The sequence below is a fragment of the Mustela nigripes genome, chromosome 13, assembly GCF_022355385.1.
Source record: "Mustela nigripes isolate SB6536 chromosome 13, MUSNIG.SB6536, whole genome shotgun sequence".
NCBI lineage: Eukaryota > Metazoa > Chordata > Mammalia > Carnivora > Mustelidae > Mustela > Mustela nigripes.
This window is the reverse complement of record NC_081569.1, coordinates 30,768,343-30,794,431: the sequence shown is the minus strand read 5'-3', so window position 1 is coordinate 30,794,431 and position 26,089 is coordinate 30,768,343. Positions and strand designations below refer to the sequence as shown.

General features: G+C 38.9%; 1 protein-coding gene across 9 annotated transcripts in view; it reads left to right on the top strand.

The window, feature by feature from the left end:
* NEO1 (neogenin 1) overlaps positions 1-26,089 on the top strand; it is a 237,766-nt gene that overhangs the window by 162,914 nt on the left and 48,763 nt on the right. For 6 of the 9 annotated variants that reach the window (XM_059371880.1, XM_059371878.1, XM_059371877.1 and 3 more), the window contains exons 8-11: positions 11,850-12,069; positions 19,172-19,326; positions 21,788-21,936; positions 22,528-22,666. In XM_059371880.1, coding sequence (XP_059227863.1) covers positions 11,850-12,069; positions 19,172-19,326; positions 21,788-21,936; positions 22,528-22,666 — 663 coding nt within the window. The remainder of the gene's footprint in view (positions 1-11,849; positions 12,070-19,171; positions 19,327-21,787; positions 21,937-22,527; positions 22,667-26,089) is intronic. The other 3 variants (XM_059371881.1, XM_059371883.1, XM_059371879.1) reach the window with 1 other exon arrangement.

Sequence of the window (26,089 nt, the reverse complement as noted above, 5' to 3'; positions counted from 1 at the left end):
CATTTTTGGTATCATATTCTCATATTTTTGTGTGTGTATATATAAGTACATAATTGAAAAGGAAAATATTTGGAAGAGTATAAGCCACACCTTTTAACAGTGGTATTTTGGAAATGATGAAAAGTAGAACTTTAATCCTCTTGCTTTGTCTACTTCTTTATTGTATACATTACTTCTGAACATGATAGAAAGGTGAGGACTTAAAAAAAATTAATTACTTCTGTAACAGGCTTATTACATTTTGGTTTTTAAACAAAAATATGAAATAGACTGCCTACAAAAGTAGCTGAACAATGACTGGTTTTCAGACAGTCTCTCTCTCTCTTTTCTTTAATTAAAGATTTTATTTATTTATTCGACAGAGAGAGACACAGCGAGAGAGGGAACACAATCGGGGCAGAGCGAGAGGGAGGAGCACGCTTCCCGATGAGCAGGGAGCCCAGTGCAGGGCTCAGTCCTAGGACCCTGAGATCATGACCTGAGCCGACGAAGGTAGATGCTTAATGGCTGAGGCACCCAGGTGCCCCCAGAGTCTCTTTAAAGAACTCTGCCAGACACTATCTCAGGTATCATTGAGGATCGCCCAAACTGGGCTACTGTTCGGGAAAAGAGATTTCACGATCATATAGGAATGGGAAATTCTAGGTTAACAAACTGAACAAGTTTTTCTCCTTTGGATTGCTGGGAGTCTTTAACATGCTAAAATGTATGGCGGATCTCCACAATCTCACAAATGTAATTGTTCTCTCTCTCTTTTTTTATGGCATACTTGTTAACATCTTCCAAAAGAAATGCTCTGTGGAACTATATGTTTGTTGACATTGCTATTATGTTTGGAGTAATAAAGGTCCATGTTAGTTTAACCAGTTTTGAACAATGAATTTTGAATAATACCACTATGAACATTCCTAGGAAATAATCACTTTAGTATATTCTTTTATGCAAGGAAATGAAAGGATAGAAAGATAGAAATTTTTCCCAAGATACCTTCAAAATCTTCTGAACTCCTTCAAAAGGTGAGAAAGAAGTTTTAAAATTACTGTGTTTTCAAAGGAAGATTATGAAAAAGGAACAAAATTTGGATTTCAAGAGAAAACTTTAATGTGCCTACTCACAGCTCACTTGGCTGGTGTGAGTGGGTGTCAAATTAGGATAATTGGATCCACTTAACTGAGGGCAACATGCCCAGCACAGAACTTAATGATCTCTACCTAGAAACTGTTTCATATGCATAGATGGATTGGTTAAACTCATAATTATAAACTACTAAAAGTGACACTTCATCAATCACGAATCTAATGTATGATTAAAACCAGATCTATCAACCACAATGTAGCTGGAGTTGGAAAGTGATTTATTAGAAAAATGAAAATAGTTCTGATGATTTCCTCAAGGAGCACCAGGAAGAATACAGTCCTTCTTTGGGGTCTCACACAAATCCTTTCAGTTGGTTCCACTTCAAAGCCTATCAAGGCCTTTAGGTTTCTGCGAAAGTGCTGGTATGAAGCTGCTGCCAAGGATTTGGGCAGCAGGTCAGAGCTCATAGCATTTTTGATGTTTGGATTTTGAAAGTTTAATAACTTTTCTCAGACATATTTCCCAGTTATGTTTGGCTTGATTCAGATTTATGTGGTCCTGGTTGCTCCAAATACAGTAGCAGTGTGCCTGTAGGTACCAAAGCTGAACCGTCCATTCCTGTTAGTAGCCAGGCAGACCTCGAGCACAGCATGCAGGACCCTGACCTCTGCACTGGGGTGTTTGGACTTCATTCTGTAGGTAGTTTTGGGGAGTGATGTGTTCAGATCTTTTATTTTCAGGAGGCAAAAGAGAAAGGGAGCAGCATAATTCTTTTTTATTATTATTATTTCAGTTAGCCAACATATAGGACATCATTACAGTACACCATTAGTTTTTGATGCATGTTCAACAATTCATTAGTTGCGTATAACACCCAGTGCTGATCATAACACGTCATAACTCTTAATATAATCAGACTTAAGAAAAAACACCAAGGTTTCACTTATGCTTTGGGACCCTTGATGACTAATTGGTATTTGTAAAATCATTGAGTAATTTTTGGATACTTCATTTTTGTGAAGACTTCAGATAGATTAGTTGTAAATTCAGGTGTTTTGAGCCACAGGAATGTCCTAGGGTTCTGTAACTTGCTATTATAACTCTAACTGTCTTAACTATACACTGGAGAAAGTATGTTGAGTAGTTCCAACTAGCCAAGTTAAGCCATTTCATTCTTCTTAATTATTTTATTTAAGTATGATTTACATACCATGAAATTCATGCAATGTAAGTGTACACGTCAGTAATTTTTAGTGGATATTTAGAGCTATGTAGTCATCATCACAAAATAGGTACAAAACATTTCCTCCCCCCCCAAATCATTTATATCTGCTTGCAGTCAATACCTCCTTTTGCCTCCAGCCACAGAGAATCAATGATTTGCTTTCTGTCGCTTATAAACGTGCCTTTTGTAGTTCTTTTATATAAAAATGAAATCATGGTAATATGTAGTCTTTTGCAACTGGTTCTTTCATTTAGGGTAATATTTTTGAAATCATCCACATTGTGGCATCTATCAGTATCTTCTATATTTTTATTGCTGAGTAATATCTTTTATTCAGATATACCTCAATGAATCGTTGAACACTACATCAAAAACGAATGGTGTACTATATGTTGGCTAACTGAACATAATAATAATAAAAAAAGATGTATACCTGATAGTGTTTACCTGTTTACCAGTGGGTGCACACTTGGATTGTTTCTAGTTTTTAAAATTCTGAATACTGATACTGTGAACATTTGTGTAAAAATCTTTGTATGGACATTTGTTTTCATTTCTCTTGGGTAGATTCCTAGGAGTAAAATTCCTGGGTTGTATGCAAAGTCCATGTTTAACTTTTTAAGAAACTACTAGTAAAACTTTCTGTTCACAGATGACATAACCTTATATGTATAGAAAATCTTAAGGAATTCACAAATAAACTATTAGAACTAATAAATGAGTTCAGCAAGAGTCAGCATCCATATACAAAAATCATTTGTATTTCTGTACACTTAACAGTGAGTGATCTGAGATTAAAATTAAAGTAATTTCATTTATGATACTGTCAATAAGAATAAAACACTTTGGAGTAAAATAACCAAAGAAGTGTAAAACTTAACATTTTTGAAAGAAATTAAAGATCTAAAGAATAAAAGACAGTTTGTGTTCATCAGTTAGAAGACTTAATACATTCCCACCAAAAACGTATGAGGGTTCCAGTTCCTCACTGCCCTCACTAACACTTATCAGTACTGTGTTGGTACAAAACTCAGAACCCTTTTTGATTATATCCATTCTAGTGAGTGTGTGGTAGTATGTCATTGTGGTCTTAATTTACATCTACTTAATGACTAATGATGTTGCACTCATCTTCATGAGTTTATTAGCTGTTCTTATGTTTTCTTTGATAAAATGTCTGAGTTTTTTGCTCACTTTTAAATTGTGGTGGTGTTCTGATTGATTTATAAGAGTTCATTTTATCTTCTGGTCCTGAATTACATGTTCAAGTCCTTTATCAGATGTATGATTCAGAAATATTTTCTGCCAGTCTGTGGCTTGTCTTGTCATTTACTTAGTTGTGTTTTTCTTAAAGTGCAGAAGTTTTTATTTTTAATAGAATGCAGTTTATCAGTTCTTTTCTTTTATGTCTTATGCTTCTGTTGTCCTCTCTAAGAATGTTTTTCTAACCCAAGACATGAAGACTTCCTCCTATATTTTCTTCTAGAAGTCTTAATTCTTCCATTAAGTCTGTGAGGCATTTGGAGTTAATTTTTGCTTGTGGTGCTAAGCAAAGATCTAAGTTCATTACTTTGCATATGGATATATAGTTGTACTCGCACCAGTTGTTGAAAAGACTGTTCTTCCCACATTAAAATTTCTTGACGCCTTGGCCAAAAACCAGTGACCACAGACTTAGGGGTTTATTTATGGACTCTTGGTTTTCTTCCATTGATCTTTATGCCTATCTGTATGCCAGTACCAGACTGTCTTGATTCCTGGAGCTCTGTTATAAGTTTTGAAATTTGGGTAATGCAAGTCTTCCAGCCTTTTTTTTTTTTTTTTTCTTTTTCAGAATTGATTTGGCTATTCTAGGTCTTTGGCATTTCTATTACATTTTAGGAGCAGCTGTCATCTTAATAGCATTGTCGTCTAATCCATGAACATTTATTTATTTAGATCTTCTTTTTATTTAGGTATTTTTTATTTAGATGTTGTTTAATTTCTCTCCAGCAATGTGTTGTAGTTTTCAGGGTACGAATCTTACATTTCTGTTAAATTTATTCCTAAATATTTTGTTCTTTTTGATGCTATCATGAATGGAATTGTTTTCTTAATTCCATTTTTGGGTTGTTCACGCCTAGTGTGTAGACATTGAGTTGGTTTTTGTATATTGACTGCATTGTGTGACCTCACTAAACTTATCAATTCTAGTAGCTTTTTTTTTTTTTTTTTGATTAGAGTTTTCTACACAAATATAATTGGGTCATCCACAAATAAAAACAATATTCCTTCTTCCTTTCTAATCTTTATTTACTTTGTTTCTTTTTCTTGCTTTCCTGCACTGGCTAGAACTTTAAGTACAGTGATTATTAATATGAGAAATGAGAACTGACACCCTTGCCTTATATCCAACCTTAGGGGAAAAGTATTTAATTTTTAGCTATTTAGTGTAATTTTCACTGTATGTTTTTCAGGATGGGGAACTTTGCTTCTATTCTTGGTATGTTGAGAGTCTTTATCATGAATATGTAGGTGTTTGATTTTGTCAGATGCTTTTTCTGCATCTATTAAAGTGATCAGTTATTCTTTTTTTCTGTACTGTGGTATATTATATTGATTTTTGGATATCAAGCTAGTCTTGGATTCCTGTGATAAATCCTGCTTGGTCATGTTGTATAACCCTTCTAATGTGTTACCAAATATGGTTTGCTAGTATTTCATTAAGAGTTATTGTATCTGCAATCAGGAGGGATATTTATTTATAGTTTCTTTGACTTTGATATTAGAGTAGTATTGGCCTCACAGAGTGAGCTGGAAGTGTTTCTCTTCTGTTTTCTGAAAGACTTGTAAAGGATTAGTATTATTTCTTATTTTAAATATTTGATAGCATTTACCAGTGAAGCTGTCTGGACTTGGACTTGTCTGTGTGGGAATATTTTTTTTAAAGATTTTATTTATTTATTTGTCAGAGAGAATGAGCACAGGCAGACAGAGTGGCAGGCAGAGGCAGAGGGAGAAGTAGGCTCCCTGCTGAGCAAGGAGCCTGATGTAGGACTTGATCCAAGGACACCCGGATCATGACCTGAGCCAAAGGCAGCCGCTTAACCAACTGAGCCACCCAGGTGTCCCTGTGCAGGAATATTTTTAATTACTAGTCAAATGTCTCTATTTTTTATAGATCTACCCAGATTTTGTGTTTCTTTGTAAGTAGGTTTGGTAATTTTTTTTCTGGGAGTTTTTCTATTTCTTCTGAGTGACCTGATTTATTGGCTTAAATAATTTATAATTTTTATAATTTTATAATTATAATTATAAAATTTATAATTTTACTTTGTAACTTACCAATCTATATCGTTGGTCATATTGTTCATTCTCTGATTCTTGATTTAGGTAACTTATGTGTTCTATTAATTTCTTGTGTCTTTTTTTTTTAATTGGCTAAAATATTATTCAATTTAATTTTTCCCAGCTTTATTGAGGTATGATTGATAAATGGTAATATATTTAAAGTGTACAACATGATGATTTGATATATGTATATATGGTGAAAGGATTCCCACAATCAGGTTAAAAGGTTAATTAAAACACCCATCACCTTATAGGGTTACTTTTTGTGTGTTTATGAGAATGCTTAAGATCGGGGCACCTGGGTGGCTCAGTGGGTTAAGCCTCTGCCTTCAGCTCTGATCATGATTGTGATATCTCTCTCTCTCAATCTGTGTCAAATAAATAAATAAATCTTAAAAAAAAAAAAAAAGAATGCTTAAGATCTACACACTCTTCACTAAGTAAAAGATTGGGTAATTCATGTGAAGCTTCTTTTTAAATAAAGGTATTAAATTTCCCTTTAGGCATGGCTTCAGCTGCATCCCATAATTTTGAATTTGTTGTGTTTTTATTTTCATTCAGTTAAAGTTTTTTTTAAAAAGATTTTGTTTATTTATTGGACAGAGATCACAAGTAGGTAGAGAGGCAGGCAGAGAGAGAGGGGGAATCAGCCTCCCTGCTGAGCAGAGAGCCCAATGTGGGGCTTGATCCCAGGACCCTGGGATCATGACCTGAGCCGAAGGCAGAGGCTAAACCCGCTGAGCCATCCAGGTGCCCCTAAAGATTTTTTTTTTTTTTAATTTTTCTTGTGATTTCTTCTTTGATCCTTGGGTTAATAAAGAAGTGAATTGTTTAATTTCCAAAAACTAGGGGTCTCCCCATATTTCTTTGAACTTGTGTATTTTGGGGCTCTGTTATTAGATGTATATGTATATGTTATTAGATGTATATGTAATTTATAATTGATATGTTCAAAGAAAAGATACACAATTTAGTGGTAATAATTGGAAATTTTAATATTCTCTCAAAAATGAATTCAAACAATTAGAAAAAGTTAAGAGTATAGAAGACTTAACTCTAACAACCACTTTGCCCTGACTGATACTCTAGAATCCCCACCCATCAACTACAGATACAGGTTTTTTTCAAGCACATACAAAACAATCTCCAGCATAGACCATATGCTGGGATGTAAAACAAGTCTCAGGAAATTTTAAAAGACTGCAGCCATACAATGTGTGTGCCTGATCACAACAGAACGAAATTAGATATCCACTGCAGGCCTCTTCTTTGTGGCTTGCTGTGGAAGTGGTGGATTCTTCAAGCTCAGGGGTCTTCTCCTGTAGCAACCTGCTGCATGAGTACACATCCATCCGGGGCCTTCGCTTTGCCTTTGTGCAGCTTGTGGGGCATGGGAGCTGATGAAAACAAACAAGAAACTCTAGCTATTGCTGTTGCCTTGAGTAATAAAGTTTTGTCTCTGATGCAAGACTTGTGTTTCTGCCAGTGCCCGTGACACATAATAGCCTGTCTTGTTAGCTCATCAGTAAGGTAATCGCAGACCTGTGTGTTTCCTGACAGTTTTCTTTAGTTCCTGGAACATATTTTTAACAGTTGCTTTGAAGACTTTGTTAAATCTAATATCCAGAGACCCCCTGAGACCTTCTGTATTGACTGTATTTTTTACATTAGCCTCTGAGTATAGGCCACACTTCGTTTCTTTGTATGTGTCTTCATTTTTTGTTGAATATTGGATATTTGGGATAGCGTATTGTAGCAGCTGTGGGTTCTGACTCCTCCTCCCCTCCCCAGAGCTGTTTTTATCTTGTTGTGGACTAAGCTGGCTTGGACTAAATCCTTGACATCCATCTTCCCCACACTGCAACACTGATGTTTCTCCTTATTTTTTTTTAATTGTTTTGTTTTTATCCTTAAGCCTGGCTTTTAGGGGTAACCCTTGTGTCTATATGGATTAGTGTTTAGCCAAAGATCAGAAGTTGTGCACAGACCCCTCAAGCCAGTAGCCTTCTATTCTGAGCTGATGGATCTGGTGTGGTTCAGGGCATGCATTCAAACTGGAGGTTGTTTTTTAGTCTGCCTCAGCTTTTGTTTTCTGCGGGGCTCCCTCACTGGTCCTCTCAATACACACATAGGTTCTGCTGGCCAGAGATATGTGGGTCCCCAGGACCTACTGCTGGCTCTGCTGCACGTCCTTATGACCTTTGAGCCCTCTTAGTGTTCTTCACTTTCCCAGACTCCCTCTTAAATCCTGCCAATCTGTCGCCCACTGTGCTCCAGAAGATCACAGCCTCCAGCTGGCAGAGACCCTGGCCCTTCCTATTCCCTTGCCACTGAGATTACACTCCGACTGACCATACTCACATCAGTGAGCCCTCTGACAGCCACGGCAGGACCACCAGCTTCCAGGGCCTGCTCTGCTGTGTTGACAACTGCTCCCGCAGAGCTGGGGAGCTTGGAGCAGCTGCAGGCCGGAATGGCACCCACTTGCTGTTTTTACTTGAACTGCAGTAATTTTCACAAATAAATACTTCTTGGTTTGTTGTATGCCTTTGGCCAGTTTCCAGTCTTTGACAGTTTTGTCCAGCCTTGTAGTTGTTTTGGGGAAGAACATCTGTTGACATCCTCAAATGGTCATGCTAGAAGTCTGAAGTCCCAATCTGTATCATTTGCTGTTGATCCTGGTGACTGTGTGTTTGATTCTCTGGGGTCACATGAGACTTCCCTTACCCGCCCAACTAGAACCTGGAACAGCAGAAAAAGAACCAACTTGGGGAAAGTGGGTGTAAAACACTAGGACCAGAATGGACATGCATTTTTCCCATAGTTAATTAGGAATCATTTACGATGACCTGGCATTATTAATACTTTTATTCTAGGTATAACTGATAAAATATACTTGCAAAGCAAATGATTATATAACATAATTATATAGTTATTTATATGTGCTTTGAATCAACTAGAAAGATTAAAATATCGTGTATGATGATATTCTAGCAACACTGGTCTCCATTGCACCAACATTCTCTCTGAATTTTCTTCCACTTATTAATTCAATAAATACACATTTGTTGATTATGTAGGGTATACATAGGCACAATAAGTGATGCCAAGATGGGGCGCCTGGGTGGCTCGGTGGGTTAAAGCCTCTGCCTTCGGCTCAGGTCATGATCCCAGGTTCCTGGGATCGAGCCCCACATCGGGCTCTCTGCTCAGCAGGGAGCCTGCTTCCTCCTCTCTCTCTGCCTCTCTGTCTACTTGTGATCTCTGTCTGTCAGATAAATAAATAAAAAATTAAAAAAAATAAGTGATGCCAAGAGGAGGCAGGTACAGATTTTGTCCTCAAGGAGCTTATAGGTTAGCGTGATTCATCATGAACATGAAAAATACACATGGGAGTGCCTCTGAGAACTTATAGATGTATGCTCTAGGTCCGTAGGCTAACTAAAGTTTCCCTGTCTGACGATTATCACCCATTACGTCTGTCCCCTGGTCCTTCCTGCTTACATTCCCCTCTGGTTGCCTTTATACTTACCTTCTTCTCTTTTTCATCCATTCGAGCGAATTGTGGTGATAATGTGTACCTAGTGCTTCCTTTTCTTACTGATGTTCATGTGGTTCCCATCAGCCCGGGATGTGGTTAGGGAGTGTTTCCAGTTCATACACAAGGTAACTGAGATCAGAGAGACTAAGTGACTTGCCCAGCTTCATGTTATTAGGAAGTGGCAGAGTCAAGTTTTGAACACAGGGTCTTTGTGCTTGAAATCCTGGGCTTTTCTCAGTATGCTATACTGCCTCTCACGTTAACGAATTTCCTCTCCACTCCAGCCAGCAGAGAGGTGGGAAACACCTAGCTTAGTAAGTCAGGTCAGACTTGGAAGTGGCTTTTCCTTAGTGTGTTTCTGGATAGGCACACAAATGAGGCAAAAAAGCAGGACTGTGTTAAGGCTACTCTTTGAACCGTTTCCCTCTAAGGGTTTTTAGTGACTTAATTTTATAATCAGAGATTCATATTTCCAGTGGCTTCTCACACATTTTTTGGACCATTACTCTGGATCCAGCATGTTCAGAACCAAATTTGCCATCTCTCCGTCAGTCTCTAGTCTCTTTTAATGTTGCGGTTCTCCATGAGTGACACCGCCAACCAACCACAGGTTCTCCCAAGCCAGAAACCTGGGAGTCATTGATTCCTTTCTAACCTTCACCCCCGCCTCCAATCCTGTCGTTCCCACCCTACTTCATGCGGCTGCTGTGTGAATTACCAACATCATTGATGAAAAAGAACTCTGAAAGCTGTGAAGGAGGTATTTTCTCTGAAGCAACACATCTGTCGAAGCATCAGGAATAAGCATGAGACCTTACTGGCCATTCACATGTAACTTCCTTACAACATGGACACTTGGGTCAGTGGAGTGTGGACTTGTGTCTTCCAGGACTTCATAGTCTTATATTCTGATGGCACTCTGTATTCTTTAGTGTACTTTCTCATGAGGAGAGGAAAAGAGAGAGTGAGTGAGTTGCCCACTGTGGCACCGCCTGAGTAGAACTCGTTTTGGCTAAACACAGAGGCCTCAGGAACTGAAAACCAGTGTTGATTTTAACAGTCTGTCATTTACTGTCTGTGACCTAGGATGAGCGATTTAGCTCTTTTAAATGTCAGTCTCTACATAGAGGACAGAAATAAAATGACTGCTTTTTTCATAGAATTGTTGTTAGGATTCAGGGCATCCACATGAAGAGCCAGAGTGCCATGTAGAAACTGTAGCTGTTGGATGACTCTTGCCCCTCCCCCACTGAAGTAACGACTTCAGCTTGATCCTCTCTGTACTCCCTTAGAGAACTTACTTGGTCTGGCAGAGTTAGTGGACTGCCTCACTTTAGATCCCCTCAGTTCACAGGCCTTTCCCGGAGGTTATTGACCTACAGTTTCACTGAAAATTAGGTCCATAATTTTCATGTTTTCCTCTCTGCCTCTCTTCTACTAATTTTCCCATTAAGGTTATCACACAACTTATTCGAACTCCTTTAGTTAAAAATTGTGAGATTAGGGACGCCTGGGTGGCTCAGTTGGTTAAGCGGCTGCCTTCAGCTCAGGTCATGATCCTAGCGTCCTGGGATGGAGTCCTACATCAGGCTCCTTGCTCGGTGGGGAGCCTGCTTCTCCCTCTGCCTCTGCCTACCACTCTGTCTGTGCTAGCATGCTCTCTTCCTCTCTCTCTCTCTCTCTCACAAATAAATAAATAAAATATTTTTTAAAAATTGTGAGATTATACTTCTACTCTCTGGCCCCAAGATGCAGGAGATTCTGGGTTCAGTACTGAGAAAATCCGAAGTGTCCAGCAGCAGAGTGGACTTCCTTACGGAGTAACACAGTTACCCATTACTGCAAGTGTACAAACGGAGACTTCTGATGAGCGGGGCTTTGACCTCCCGCCGCTTCATCTCCATCCGCTTCCTGAGTCTGCAGGCCATGCTAGTATATACTGCAGGGAGCACTGTATCGAACAGATCAGCTTCCTAGAAGTACTGTGGTTTTGGAATTCTTGATTCATGTTTTTATGTTTTTGTGGTTAAACTTGAAAAAGTAGCAAATGAAATATTAGTGACTTGAGGAAGGTTGTCAGACTTGCCTTGGTCTTGCCGAATTACAGAGAACAGGGTTTAATACGAGATAAAGTTAAAGATGTGGCTCCTGTGTCTCCCGCAGAGCTGAAGACACCGGCTCTGCAGGGAGGTCATGACAGCCTGGGCCCGTGTCCAAAGCAAAGTCATCCAGACTGCACATGTTATTCCGTATTTGATCAAGTAGCTGAAAGTACTGAGGTGTTCTCACAGGGGAGACTTCTATGTGCAAAGCTTAATAGATGTTGCGTGCTGCTTTCGGAATTAAAGAAAATTACTTGGTCACTGCTGTGTCCTTCTGTGAGATGTTTTATTCTCAGCCGTCACCCTCCCTGTCCCCTGCTCACAACCATGATAGTGACCAGAAAGTCCACTTGCTCTACAGTGATGTGTCTGAATAGTGCCCATTAGTTTTCAGTAGTTAACCCCGGCCTGCATGTTAGCCTTCAGTTTAATGGCCTTTTTTATGTTCATTCATTTTATTTTATTTCCCATCGTGGTTTTGTTTATTTCTTTTTTGTTTTTTGTTTTTTCTGTTCTCTTTTTTAAAACCGTCGTGGTTTGCCCTTCATATTCCCCAATGTTTGCACATGACAAGATGTTGCCATCCCAACATTACCTCCCACTTCACTGACCAGTGCCACTACTGACCATCTAGCACCAGCCACAACGGGACCACTGCCTTCAGCTCCTCGGGATGTCGTGGCCTCCCTGGTCTCTACCCGCTTCATCAAATTGACGTGGCGCACACCTGCATCAGATCCTCATGGAGACAACCTTACCTACTCTGTCTTCTACACCAAGGAGGGGATTGCTAGGTAAGTGTCCATATTCCGGAGTCGGTTGGTTGCGTTTTGGTCAATCCCAGGCCAGTCATGCTCACCCTGGCTTCTTTTGTGCAGAATCTGTACCAGTTTTTGGTCCAGAAAAAAATGATCACAAAGATGCATATTTCCCAATTTTAGGTCATTAAAATTTATCCCAATCAGACCGAAGTCCTGGTATTCATTCTTTCCTGCGTCTCTGGAACAACTTGGGGTGCGGGTGTGGTATAGATAGAGATGTTTAGATGGAAGTATTGGTATATAACTAGGCTCCTCTCTTTTCATACGGTTTGGTCAGCACAGCCACTAGGATGTGGTTTATACTTAGAACATTCAGATTCTGGAAATTGAGGTGGACTTAACTTAGAGCAGTAATCGTAAATGCCTGCGCCCATATGTGGATGTGGGCCGCTGAGCTCGCCGGAGAGTCTCCTGGATGACACAAGAGTGATAGTAGCTTATTTCTTTAACTGCATTTTCATTAAGTTCCTCTCCATCTCCACCTCTTTCAGGAGCTCACATTGCTTCTTCATTGCTTACCGGACATTGTCCAGAATCCCCAGGTCGCTTTACTCATCACCCAGCTTTGTGGCGTCTGTCCAGCCTTCCACCTCTCTCCTCCCACTTTACTTCCCTTTCTGATGAACTTGTCTGATTCCTGTCCTGTGTGCTGTCTTTCTCCCAGTGTGTTCTCTCAGTCACTTCACCCCTTCCCAGCTGAAGTCAGTTTGTGGCCCAGATTAAGCCCCAGGACGCCCGCACACATTTTTCTCTACCTTTCTCAGCAGATACAGCCTTTCTCTTTATGTGTTCATGCCACTAATATTGGCACTTAATTATGATAACACATGATCTCTTACTGCCATAAGTTGTTACTCTTCTGCTATTTTATGTGTATTTGTGTTGTTTTCCCAACCCAATTATAAAACCTTCAGGAGAAACTTGCCACACGCTATGTATTCTTAGCATTGCCAAGTAGATTTCTTCAGACCAAAATAAGAAAGCTAAAATACCTGTTTTGGTTAGGGCCCTTGAGCATGAAATAAAGCTTGTGTCTCTCCCAGGGTGCTTACATCTGATAAGCTTTGTATTTAATAACTAGACTGTCGAGTTCCACAAGGATCGGAACCTCCATCAAAACCACTTGATTTAACCCTCTTGAGAAGTCTGTGTGACCTCATTTGAGCCAGATAGATGGAGCTACTCACAGAACAATGTTTTTTCTGAACATTGTACCAGATGTCTTGGGAGTTATAAAGATAAAGAAACATAGTTCTAGACACAGAAAGGCAAGACATTACTCCCAAATGGCATCTGTGTTAAAATGTCTCCAGTAATCTTTCATATCGCACTGCTAATTCTGTAGTATTTCACAGAAGGAAAGAACACCTAGTAATTCCTCAGATTAACAAACTTCTTTCCACTCCGGTTCCTTTGCCTTTGCTGTTCCTTCTATCAGAAATGTATTTCCCTCACAAACAACTATTTTTAGCTTTGCATCTGTCTTTTTCAGATTACACATCCATAGGCCTTCCTTGAAGACCCCTCCCCAACTTAGCCCCCTTCAGTCCTATCACACAGTGGTGTTCTGGAGCCAGTTTGTTCCCAAGCCAGTTTTTAAAGTTTCAGGAAATTTTACAGACCCGATGACAACATGGTAGCTCAAAACAGGGCATGGCATGAGTATTTACTGGGACAAGTATTACAAACCAGGGCTGGTTATTAAACATTTACCCGAAGACTACTGCTGTCACATCACCCTGTTCTGGGTGGTTTTCTGTTTTGTTTTGTTTGGCTTTTATTTTGTTTTCACAATGCTTTAACACTCTGCAGTCTTCTCTTTTAATTAACCTATTTCTTATGTCTGTCTTATTCAATAGAGTATCACCGGCACCTGGAACAGGGCCTAGCATATAGTAGGACTAAATAATTACTTGTTAAATGAATAAATTCATTTCAATCAATGGAAAAATAATAGCTTATTCAAGAAATCATGTTGAGATAATTAACTCCATTTTGTGGAAAGAATGGAAGTTATATCTCTGTCTTATATATAGCAATAAATTATAGGCAGATTAAGAGATTGTAAGGCTCATAAATGTATTAGAAGAAAATGCAGAAACTGTTTTATCACTTGAGTGTGAAAAGCCTTTTAACAGAAGACAGGAAATCCAGAAGCCACAACAGGAGAGATCGACAAAGTTTATTACATAGCAGTGTAAAATTTCACGTGATAAAATATCATAAACAAAAGCTATCAAGTGATGAGCTGGGAAAAAGTTTGTAACATTTATAAAACATTGTGCTGCTATCTAGTCTATATAAAGAGCACCTACAAATCATAAGAAAAAGACAATGTCCCAAGAGGTGAGTGGTACAAATAGATTGATTAGCAGAGGTTAATGGAAAACCCATTAAAGTTAAAAAAGGTTTTTTCTGTTGCTCATGGTCTGGGAGATACAAAAAGTGAAACTTCTTTACTTTTAAGGCTGCAGAGATTTTAAGTTGATAATATCTAGTGTTAAGCAAGTTCAAATAATGGGAAGAAATCCGCTCTTGGCTTTTGGTGGCAATATAAGAGTAGCCCTTGGAGAAAGTGATTTGGCAGATTTTTTTTTTACCTTCTTAATGCACACGTCCATCAATAACAATAACCCAACAATAACACTTCTAGATGTTCTATAGAAAACAGATCTACAGGGCACCTGGGTTGCTCAGTTTGTTAAGCAACTGCCTTCGGCTCAGGTCATGATCCTGGAGTCCCGGGATGGAGTCCCACATCCGGCTCCCTGCTCAGCAGGGAGTCTGCTGCTCCTGCTGACCTCTCTCCTCACATGCACTCTCTTTCATTCTCTCTCTCTCTCAAATAAATAAATAAAACATTAAAAAAAAAAAAGAAAACAGATCTACATATACATAGGGCACTCATAAAAATGTTTATTCTAACATTATTTGTAAGAATGAAAAAGAAAAATCGGTGCCCACTGATGGAGGAATGGGCACGTAATTAATATATGTATATCCATATGAAGGAATTTTTTAATGACATATCTGTATTTTGGTGTGCATGTAAATGCCTAAAACAGTGATTCTCAGCCAGGGATGGTTTGCCCCCATCCCTCAGTGGACACTTCGCCATGTCTGCTGACATTTTGGGGTATTAAAGCTCAGATGAGAGAGGGTCCCTACTGGCATCCAGTGAGTAGAAGCCATAGATGCTGATACACGTCCTGCAGCCCCTTACAAAAAAGAACTATCCCACTGAAAGCACAGCTGTGGTTGAGAAAACCTGACATGAAGAGATCTGGTAAGATACTGGTCATTTAGGTGTCAGGGAAGGACAGGTTTTGAGGAGAGACAAAACTGGGACATTTGGATTTTTTAAAACTATATGTAATTTTGTTTTTAATGAGAATCTGTCACTTTGATTTAAAATTAAATTGTCAGGCAGGAAGACAAGGCATGGATGTATAAGGGAAGAGGAGGTACAAGGAAGATCCAATTTAATTTGCATGTCTGGTGTTTGATGAGTGGGAAAAGTAGGAAAACTTAACTGGCCCAGAGAGCTGGTAGGAATTAGTAAGAGATTATAATAAAGTGGAAGCTTGGAGCCAAATGTCATAATGCCAGTAAGAATTTGGACATAATCAGTTAAGAAAGGAGCATTCTAGACTACTGAGCAAGTGTGCACTGTGATTTTATTAAATGGCTTTTCTTAGTAGTTTATGAGCACTACATAAAGACAAGAAAAATGAAGTCTGGGAACAAATCTAGTTAATCTAGGCACGTGGTAGGTATGGCGAAGACGAAGACGAAGGTGAGAGCAGTGACTTGGAGTGGACAGAATAAATCTAGGGAACAGTCAAAGGAAGATTCTTGGAGACCGTCATGTTTTTGTCCTTTCACTTGTGAATGAAGTTTATGATTTCTGAATACAGGCCTTGAAGGAGTAGAAAGAACACTAAGTCAGAAGACTAGACTCTGCTTGTTTTGTAAACAGAATTTATTTAACCTTCATAAGCTTAAGTTTTCTCGTCTAAAAGAAATGAGAGTAGTAAATTTTGTCACAGATTTAAAACGAGAAATCAGTGTGGGCATGGAGCCACTACCTGGATTTACAAATCCTACTACTTCCTGCACTTGAAAAATCAGCCACAAGGTGGCACTGTGTGTCTTGGTCATGAGGTGCAATTCTTCCAGGTGCCTGAGTTCCTTGAGATTTCAAAGGGTCCTTTGCCTTTTCAACTAGGAAATGTTCACCCCTTTTTAGTATAAATTTAGTACTTTTCTGATATTAGCCACTAAATTGAAAATTTAGAGTAAGTTCTTCCAGAAGTAAATAACATTTTAGAGATGGACGAAGCCCCTTAGCTATCTTAGTTAAGCCCAGGAATTGGCAAGCTACGGACTGTGGGCCAAATCAGACTTGTTATTTTTATGACTCAAGAGCTAAGAATATTTTTTTGTGTTTTCCAATCATTACATTTTAATAGATTATGTAAGTAACTACATAATATTTTCCATTTTGTCTCTTAACCTATAAATATTTACTATCTGGCTCAGAAGGAATTAGCTTGTCAAAACTAAAACGGAGCTCTTAGCACCTGGCCCAGCAGGCTAGAAAACATAGCTTTTCCTTTCTGCTTTGACTCTTAGTTTATACATTCTAACCCAAGTTCCATCATAACCTCACACAGCTGTGAGAATTGTACTTTTATAACTCACTCTGGGTCTTGTCCTGAAGTCAAAGTTTTTTTCTAGACAGGCTCTTGGTTCTGGAACCTCAATCCAATCTAGAGTTAAAGTGTTTGCAGGTACTGGCTATTTGTTCTTCCATCTTAAGGAATCATACGCATTACTGATTCTTTTTAACTGTAGGATTTCTGTAGAAATCTGTTCTAAGTTTTTCATTCCCTTCACTCATTTCTCCTGTTTTTTTTTCTTTCACATAGGAATGAACAAAAGATGTACATGATATTATTACTATACAAGGTTTATGTAGAGAAGCCAAATTTCCATTCATGCATTCTTCACATATCTGTGACGCTGCTTTCCGTGTCTGAGCTTTCTTTCTTTCTTTTTTTTTTAAAGATTTTATTTATTTATTTGACAGAGAGAGATCACAAGTAGGCAGAGAGGCAGGCAGAGAGAGAGAGAGAGGAGGAAGCAGGCTCCCTGCTGAGCAGAGAGCCCGATGCGGGACTCGATCCCAGGACCCCGAGATCATGACCTGAGCCGAAGGCAGCGGCTTAACCCACTGAGCCACCCAGGCGCCCCCCGTGTCTGAGCTTTCTGCTAAGTTCTACTGTAATATGGGAACGTGATTGAGACACTTCAGTTTAACGTAAAATAGCACCCCCCAACTACCTTTCTCAAGATGGTCTCAACTTTTTGTTTAAACTGTTATGTACAGTGAGCAAAACAGACCTATTCTGTGCTCCTACACGGACCTTGTAGTTTGGTGAAGTGTCAAATACCATACTTCCTTTCAGGCAGCAATCAGTTGCCATCAGAGCAACTGTCAGAAATTTCAGAGTGTAAGAAATCCACTGATAACCCCTTTTAAATCTTGTGACGTAGAGGGCTAGCTGAAGAGAAAATATCTGTCAATACCTCAAGGATCTTTGAGTAAGAACTTCTGTTGCCATAGTACTCTTCTCTGGTGGAACAAGCACTCTATGAAGATGGTGTGGGTACTGTTGGTTTGGTTTGTTTTAAATAAAAATAAGGTAGTTTAAAAAACTAGGAAACTACTGAAAAACACTTAAATCTCTGAAATGTAAATATTCACATATAACCAGGCAAATTGGCATAAGTTCATGTAGAACTAAACAAATTTTATCAGTGATTTCAGGGAAAATAACCAATATCTTTAAAAATTTTAATTCAGCAGATTATGTAGTTTCAAGTAATTTTGTCCACAGAGTAGTTTTGGGCCTTTTTATTACTCTGTCAGGATAGATACAAATCTCTCCTTACATGATCGACAATTCTTAAAGGCCAGCGATTTGTCTAAAACAAATGAATTCTTCCACAATATTTGTTGAAATTCTTGTGTAATATTAACTGGTTTTTATTCTAGTATGTACAATAGACTGACTGTAATTATGGGCCCAGTTGTGGGACTCTCAGGTCCCAGGTTAGTCTGGAAGCTTTTAAAAGAAGCCAGATAACTGCATTATCTTCTCAGTTCATAACGCTAGACTGCTAGATTCTTTTGTCCTGTTGTCATAAAATTTGTTAAACATTTCAAATCAATTTAGATATCATTCTAAGAGTATTTGCCTTAACAAATAAATTATAAAAATCAGTATCAGGTTTTACTTTTTTATAGATTGGGTTATTTTAGGATCATTTAAATTTCTAATGTTCCCAACTTTTAAAGTAATAATATCTAGCTTTGTTTTTATTGAGTCTTTTGTCTAAAATGTACACAGAATTCTTTGATATTTTCCTTGAAAACTGGGTCATGCTTGCAGTTACCTCTGTCTCCCTCAAAAATCACTCCTTAAAACTCAGTGATTCCTAAAGCCTACAGAATTGATGGCCAGCTTCCCCATTTGAAATGGCAATGAGAAGACCCTTGTTTGTTCCTTCTCTGAAAGGAAGGTGTGGTTATGACCAGAGAGTCAGTGATGTTTAAGCAAGGACATCAGCAAGGTATCAGACATGTGTGATATTGCTCTTTGCTACTCTCCATATTCTGTGCACTGTTCCACCCCCAAAGGCTTGCTTTCTGAAGAGTTAATTTGACTTAAATTAAGATTTTTTTAATTTAAATTCAATTAGCCAGCGTACGGTACATCAGTAGTTTTTGATACAATGTTCAGTGATTCATTAGTTGCATATAACACCCAGTGCCCATCACATCACATGCCCTCCTTAATGCCCATCACCCTGTTACCTCGTCCCCCCACTCACCTCCCTCATCCCCCTACCCACCTCCTTTAACTCAACTGTGTCTGTTTCCCAGAGTCAAGAGTTAAGATTTTTATATGGTATTGTATCTATAGGAATTGCAATGAAAATGAAACTGCACATTCTAGAAGTATTCCTAATCAATGCTGTTTCTTTCCACACCCCTCTTTGTCTAAAGGGAACGTGTTGAGAATACCAGTCGCCCAGGAGAAATGCAGGTAACCATTCAAAACCTAATGCCAGCGACTGTGTACATCTTTAGAGTTATGGCTCAAAATAAGCATGGCTCCGGAGAGAGTTCAGCTCCACTCCGAGTAGAAACACAGCCCGAGGGTAAGTCTTTCACCTGTCCATCAGCCCTACATGTAGGCAGATGATAAGAAGGTCTACCTTCTTGGTAGGCTTGTGTACCATGGCAGTGCAGAAGGTCAGCTCCTTGCCGTCAAGGACCTTATAAATTGGTTAAGGGAGAGCAAATTAATTCACATCAAACTGTGGCAAATCATGTAAGGCAATAGGACTTGGATGATACACACTCAAATTTTATTGATTCTTTAAGACCTGGCTCAGATGCCTTGTAGACTTTTTCCTCTGATCCTATCTACCTAATATTATACCTCTGTAATTCTAAGGAAAGTAGGCAACACAGTCATTTTTTTCCAAGGAGCTTGATGAGAAGAAAGAGACTAAATAAGAATGTAGATGGAAGGGGGACCTGATTCTCTTGAGAATATTTTAGGGATGGAAAGTGGCTATAACATGTCTTGGCAAAAGATGAGGTAAAGGAAAGAGATGTGTACTCCATCTGGAGGTATTCAGCCTGGGCCGGGAGGTGTAAATGTTGGAGGCAGCCCTCCAAAAATATTTTACACACTTAGCTGAACAAACCAACTTAAAATTTTTTCCATTTATTATGCCACTGTGCAGGTGAAATGAAAGAATTTCTTAGTGCCTTTTTAGGATCATGTTTGCTTACGTGTATCCAATGAATATATTGAAAGTGTTTTCAAGGGAATTGGAGGATTATTTTGTTTTCCTTCCTCTTTAATAACTTAGAGGAAAGTTTTCTGTAGCAGCAGAAGTGTGACAAATCCCACCTGTCAGGCTGCACAAAATCATGCTCTCAACATTGAGTGAATAACATGATTCATGACTAAATAAAGCAAACAACTGTCAGAATAACCACATTCAGGTTTCTCTGCTTCGGTAGCAAAACCGTCAAGCTGTGGTGCTGTTCTTTAAGAAAGCTGGTTTGTTCTACCTTTTGCCAGGTTTTTTTCCTGCTCATCAAATGTAATGGATTCTGTTACAGAAACACCGGCACCAGAAAAATGGTTTTCAAATATAAAATGTCTACCAAAGTGTAGACATGGGTAACCTCTGGAATTTGTGTATAAATTGGGGCTGGAACTTGTCAGTCCATCAGTCAGATGAAAAGAATACAGTAAAAAGGTCCGGGAGCTGTTGTAGGAGTTAGAGTGAGACGGACAGTCAGTGAACAAGCCATCAAGTCTTCCTGTCACAAACACCCCACGCAGGGCGTCGTGTCTCCTGCCTGGTCGGCTTGAGTCCACGTGTTAGAGTCAGAAGGTGTGCAGCTCCGAGCTCCACCACTAACTTGCCCATCACACAGAACAGTTCTTAGCCAACCTCATCTGCAGACTGGGATGATCATAGTATCGCTCTCGTGTGGGTTAGTGCAAAGACTACGTAAGACATAATTTAAATACATGTAAAGCACTTTCAGCTGGGCTGATTGTAAGCATTCAATAAATGGTAGCTATTTTAAAAATCATTATTCTATAGTCTTACTCCCTTACTGTTTTTCTTCCATGCATACGTTGACATGTCCTTTCTAAACCCGATCTGACATGCTCCTGCTCGTACCTGTTCAGTGATTACTAACACCTGCATGGGATGAGGCAGGCTCCATAGCAGCACATTGGTCTTTGTTACCCGGCTGTGTCCTGCTTCTCCACATTCTCCCTCCCTTCTTCATTCAGTATTTGCCCTGAACCACATTACACCGTCTCCTCACATATCCCACCCACTGACTGGAATAATTTTTCCCTTGGTATCTGAGGACACTGTTCCTTCTGGCTCCCCAGAAGTCTTCCCCAGTCCTTCCCTTGCCTACACACTCCCCTCTCAAAGCTGAGTCGTGTATTCTCTTTCTGTTTTCGTTACAGTCATGAAATCTGTTGGCACTTGTGACTCTCGCAACTATTTATATGTCTGACTTCCCTCTAGACTGGGAATTCTTTGTGGGCAGGGGCTCTGTCTGTCACCGTATCCACACTGTCTAGCAAAAGAAGGCTCTCTCTTTTTTTTTTTTAAAGTTTTTTCCTTTAATTGCAGAATAAGTAGCATACAGTGTTATATTAGGTTCAGGGGTATAGAGCAATTCAACAGTTCTACACATTACTCAGTGCTCATCATGGTAAGTGTACTCTTGAATCCCCTGAAGACCCTTTTTTTGTGATGGCTACTTTTACGTGCTGCAGTCCTGCTCTAAAACTAGGCTTTTATAAACCACAGGAAAAATTTTGCAATGTTTATTTATTCCTTTGAATACATTTAAGATACTTCACAGATAGTTTTTGGTTATAATTTGAGTCATAGAAAGGGAAATGCATTTATATATTATCCTAAAACCACTTCAGTCAAATCAGTTGTTTTCTCAGTTTTTATTGTTTTTAAAAACATGGCCAATATGACGTTATTGCTGAGACTGGTGATTGAAGAGTTCAGTAAATTTCATTCCTATCTTGCTGTCTCAAAATTTTCTTTCTAGTTCAGCTCCCTGGCCCAGCACCTAACATCCGGGCATACGCAGCTTCACCGACTTCTATCACTGTCTCCTGGGAAACACCATTGTCTGGCAATGGGGAAATTCAGAATTACAAATTGTACTACATGGAAAAAGGGACTGATAAAGAACAGGTAAAAGATAAAGCCTTTTTTGGTAAGATTTATTTATTTATTTTAGAGAAAGAGAGAGCACAGTGGGAGGAGCAGAGGAGGAGGGAGGGAGAGAATCTTAAGCAGGCTCCACACCCAGTGTGGAGCCTGACGCAGAGCTCCATCCCAGCACCCTGAGATCATGGCCTGAGCTGAAAGGAAGAGTGGGATGCTTAACCGAATGCGCCACCTAGGCACCCCAAAGCCATTTTTCAGTCCATTGATTGGAATAGTAGAATTGAAATTTATTGCCCAAAATCAATACTTGCTTGTCTAGAAATCTCAGAATAAAAAAAGTTGTATACAGGAAATGGAAAGTCAGCAGACTCTATTTCTTTGTACCAGGGTATATTCTCTAGTTTTTATCAGGAAAGGTCACTAAACATCAAGCAATATTTCTCAGTAAATTGTGAGTGTTTCTCATTAATCTGCTTTGATTGTTAAGTAGAATTTCTTAAAAGGGATAAAAATCTGCATCATATCAAATGAAGAATTTGTGTAGTTATTTCTTTATTTTGCAGCATTTCTTTTGGCTTGAGTTGCATGCAAGTAAATTGTTTTATTTTATCCAAGGATGTTGACGTTTCAAGTCACTCCCATACAATTAACGGGTTGAAAAAATACACGGAGTATAGTTTCCGAGTGGTGGCTTACAACAGACATGGTCCGGGAGTGTCCACAGAGGACGTGGCTGTTCGGACGCTATCAGATGGTGAGTCTTTCTTCTTTGGATCACATACCATGCTTGGGGGCCCTGGTCAGATCATGGGCTTTGATAGCAAGAAGATTCCATTAAATCCCAGTTCTACCCCTTTTCTGGACTTTAGTCACTTATCATGTCTGAACATGCTTTTTTATGTGTAAAATGTAGATAATACCAACTTCATTGGGTCTAAAAGATTTACTGAGAGCGGGTGGGACATGCAGTGCCTGGTACTGAATAATTTCTCATGTTTTCATTTTTAGTAGGAGCTTTTGTATAAGTAAGTCTAACTGCTTGTTCATAACACGAACCCTTATCAATCATATTTTTATACCAAATAGCTCTTCTTAATTCCTCGCTATTTTGTGACAGTTTCATTTCTTACCTGTGGCTGAATTTCTAAGCTAAGTTGTATTCATGTAACTATGACCTAGAGCAGTATTTTTCTTTCTTTTTTTTTTTTTTTTTAGAGCAGTATTTTTCAAACTATAGCTTGCCAAGGGGATTGAGTAGGTCAAGATTGGGATTTTCTGTTTTTATTTTTTACTATTTTTTAATTTAAATTCAATTAATTAACATATAGTGTATTACTCATTTTAGAAATAGAGGTCGGTGATTCATCTTTCTTCTATAACACCCAGTGCTCATTACATCATGTGCCTTCCTTAATGTCCTCATCACCCAGTTGCCTCCACCCCTCCAACCCCTCTCCCCTCCAGTAACCCTCAGTTTGTTTCCTCTGATTAAAGAGTCTCTTAAAGAGTCTCCTGTGGTTCGTCTCTCTCTCTGATTTCATCTTGTTTTACTTTTCCCCCACTTCCCCTATGCTCCTCTGTTTTGTTTCTTAATTCCACATACAAGTGAGATCATATGATAGTTGTCTTTCTCTGATTGACTTATTTCACTTAGCATGATACCCTCTAGTTCCATCCACTTGTTGCAAATGGCAAAATTCCTTTTTTTTTTTTTTTTAAAGATTTTATTTATTTATTTGACAGAGAGAAATCACAAGTAGATGGAAAGGCAGGCAGAGAGAGAGAGAGGGAAGCAGGCTCTCTGCTCAGCAGAGAGCCCGATGCGGGACTCGATCCCAGGACCCTGGGATCATGACCTGAGCCGAAGGCAGCGGCTTAACCCACTGAGCCACCCAGGTGCCCCCAAAATTCCTTTTTTTGATGTAGTATTCTATTGTATATATACCACATCTTCTTTGTCCATTCACCTGTCAATGGACTTCTTTCCACAGTTTGGCTGTTGTGGACATTGCTGCTATAAATATTAGGGTACAGGTGGCCCTTTGGATCACTACATGTGTATCTTTTTTTTTTTTTTTTTTTTTTTTTTGGTCATAAAATAATGGATATTTTATTCCAGCTCTGGGGAATGAAGGAAGGGGGAGTGGAAGCACATCTTTCTACACACCATTCTAATTTAGCTGACATTAATTTGAAAAAGCTAAAGCAAATATATGTATGTATCTGTATAAATATTTATATATACACATACATATTTCACCAGTGTTTATATATTTACTCTATTTTTCATAAACACCCTTAAAAATCATTAAATGCATCCCAATACTTCGGCTTCTTCATCAATCATTTAATATTGTTTGGATTAAATTCACAGTTTGTGTTTTAATCCCTTATGTGTGATTGGTCAAACTGTACATTATATTAGAAGATATGAAAGAAAAACTTTGTTTAGAAGTTATACCCCGGAAAAAAAAAAGTTATACTCTGTGTCAGTTACCCTTTACATGATTTTTCCATCATTGTTTTCAACTTCATACATGTTGTAGTTCTCTACGTAGAGCATTTCAGCTTCTAGTGCTGCAGGCATCTTCTAGATGGAACTGCCTGGATCCATGAGCTGGGGTCAGGCAGAAACTCTGTAGCCCCAGAGGTGGATTCTGATTGTGACTTTGTTTCAGAGCTGAGTTCCGTGGGCAAGGGCACTGAGTATTTCAGCTGTCTGTTGTTTTGGCAGGTAGTTCTGTTGCAGCAGAATTTCCTAACTTAGATTTTTCTTTAGGTTTAGGAAATGACTCTTTGTTGATTTTTGTCCACAGTGATTTAACTGCTTCATAAATTTGCTGGCTTGTAGGATATGCCTTTTTCCCAGTTACCTTTGCAATTATTACTGACTGAACTGGGTAGCAAACAGTTGCTCCTAAAGAGGCCAGTCCCAGTGGGTAAGCAATTTTCTTAAACCTAGAACCTTTTCTTGCTGAAACCACACCGGCCAATCCTGAAACTGTAATCTCTCCAACTTTTGGGAGAAGATCTTGAGGTGGATCCTTCAGAGAGATATATGCATCTTTTCCAAATTGAACTGTACCCATTATTCCATTTTTCACAAACACATAAACACTATTGCACCAGCCAATATAATGACCAGTTGTAGTGCAGATGGATGCTAAGCCCATTTGTAAATGACCAGGCTGCTCTTCTACATGTTTAAACTGCAGAGGTGGTGCAGTCTGTGTGGGGAGCTGCTCTGGCTGTACTAGCTGCTTTTTGTATTCTTCTGTAGCCGCAAGCGCAGTTACAGATGCACATATCAGACCTGCAGGTACTATCGTCAGCTTTCCCACCCTAACAGCCACCATGTCTGTGACCTTCTCCACCTGAGTCCTCATATGGTGGGCAGAGAGCCCTACATTGGTATCTTTAAGACCAGCATTAAAAAAAAAATTATCTGTAGTAGAACAGAAAATAACAGTGTTTATTGCAGTTAATAAATATGTACAGTTTCCTGAAAGTTGTAATATTTTTCAAGAATTCAGGCCTGTTTGTGTTATTTGTAGAATTTTCCTCAGTTTGGATATGTCTAACAGGGAAATTCTATTAAAAAATATATAAATAAATAAACTGGCCTGGCTTCTTAAAAAATATTAGTCTCATGAAAGAAAACCAGTTGGGGGGGGCAATAAAAAAGTAAAAGAACAATTCAGAGAAAAAATGGGACATTATCATTCTAGAATCTAGGTTAAAGAAAAATAAGGACACATGAAATAAAATAAAACATGTATTATCTTTGGCTTCTGGATCTGGGGGTAAAATTAGCTATCAAGGACAGTATTAATGTTGGGTAGATGTACCGTTAGGCAATTTTTTTTTTTTTTTTTTGAACGGAGGGTTTTGTTGTTGTTGTTGTTTTTTAAGGTTTTATTTGACAGACAGAGATCACAATTAGGCAGAGAGAGAGGAAGGGAAGCAGGCTCCCTGCCGAACAGAGAGCCTGATGCGGGGCTTGATCCCAGCACCCCGGGATCCTGACCTGAGCCGAAGGCAGAGGCTTTAACCCACTGAGCCACCCAGGCACCCCTGTTAGGCAATTTTAAGTATTAGGTATGTTATTAGTTATGTTACCTAAATTTTTAAAATTTTGACATTTAAAAAAATTGTAATTCTAGTATAGTTGCCACAG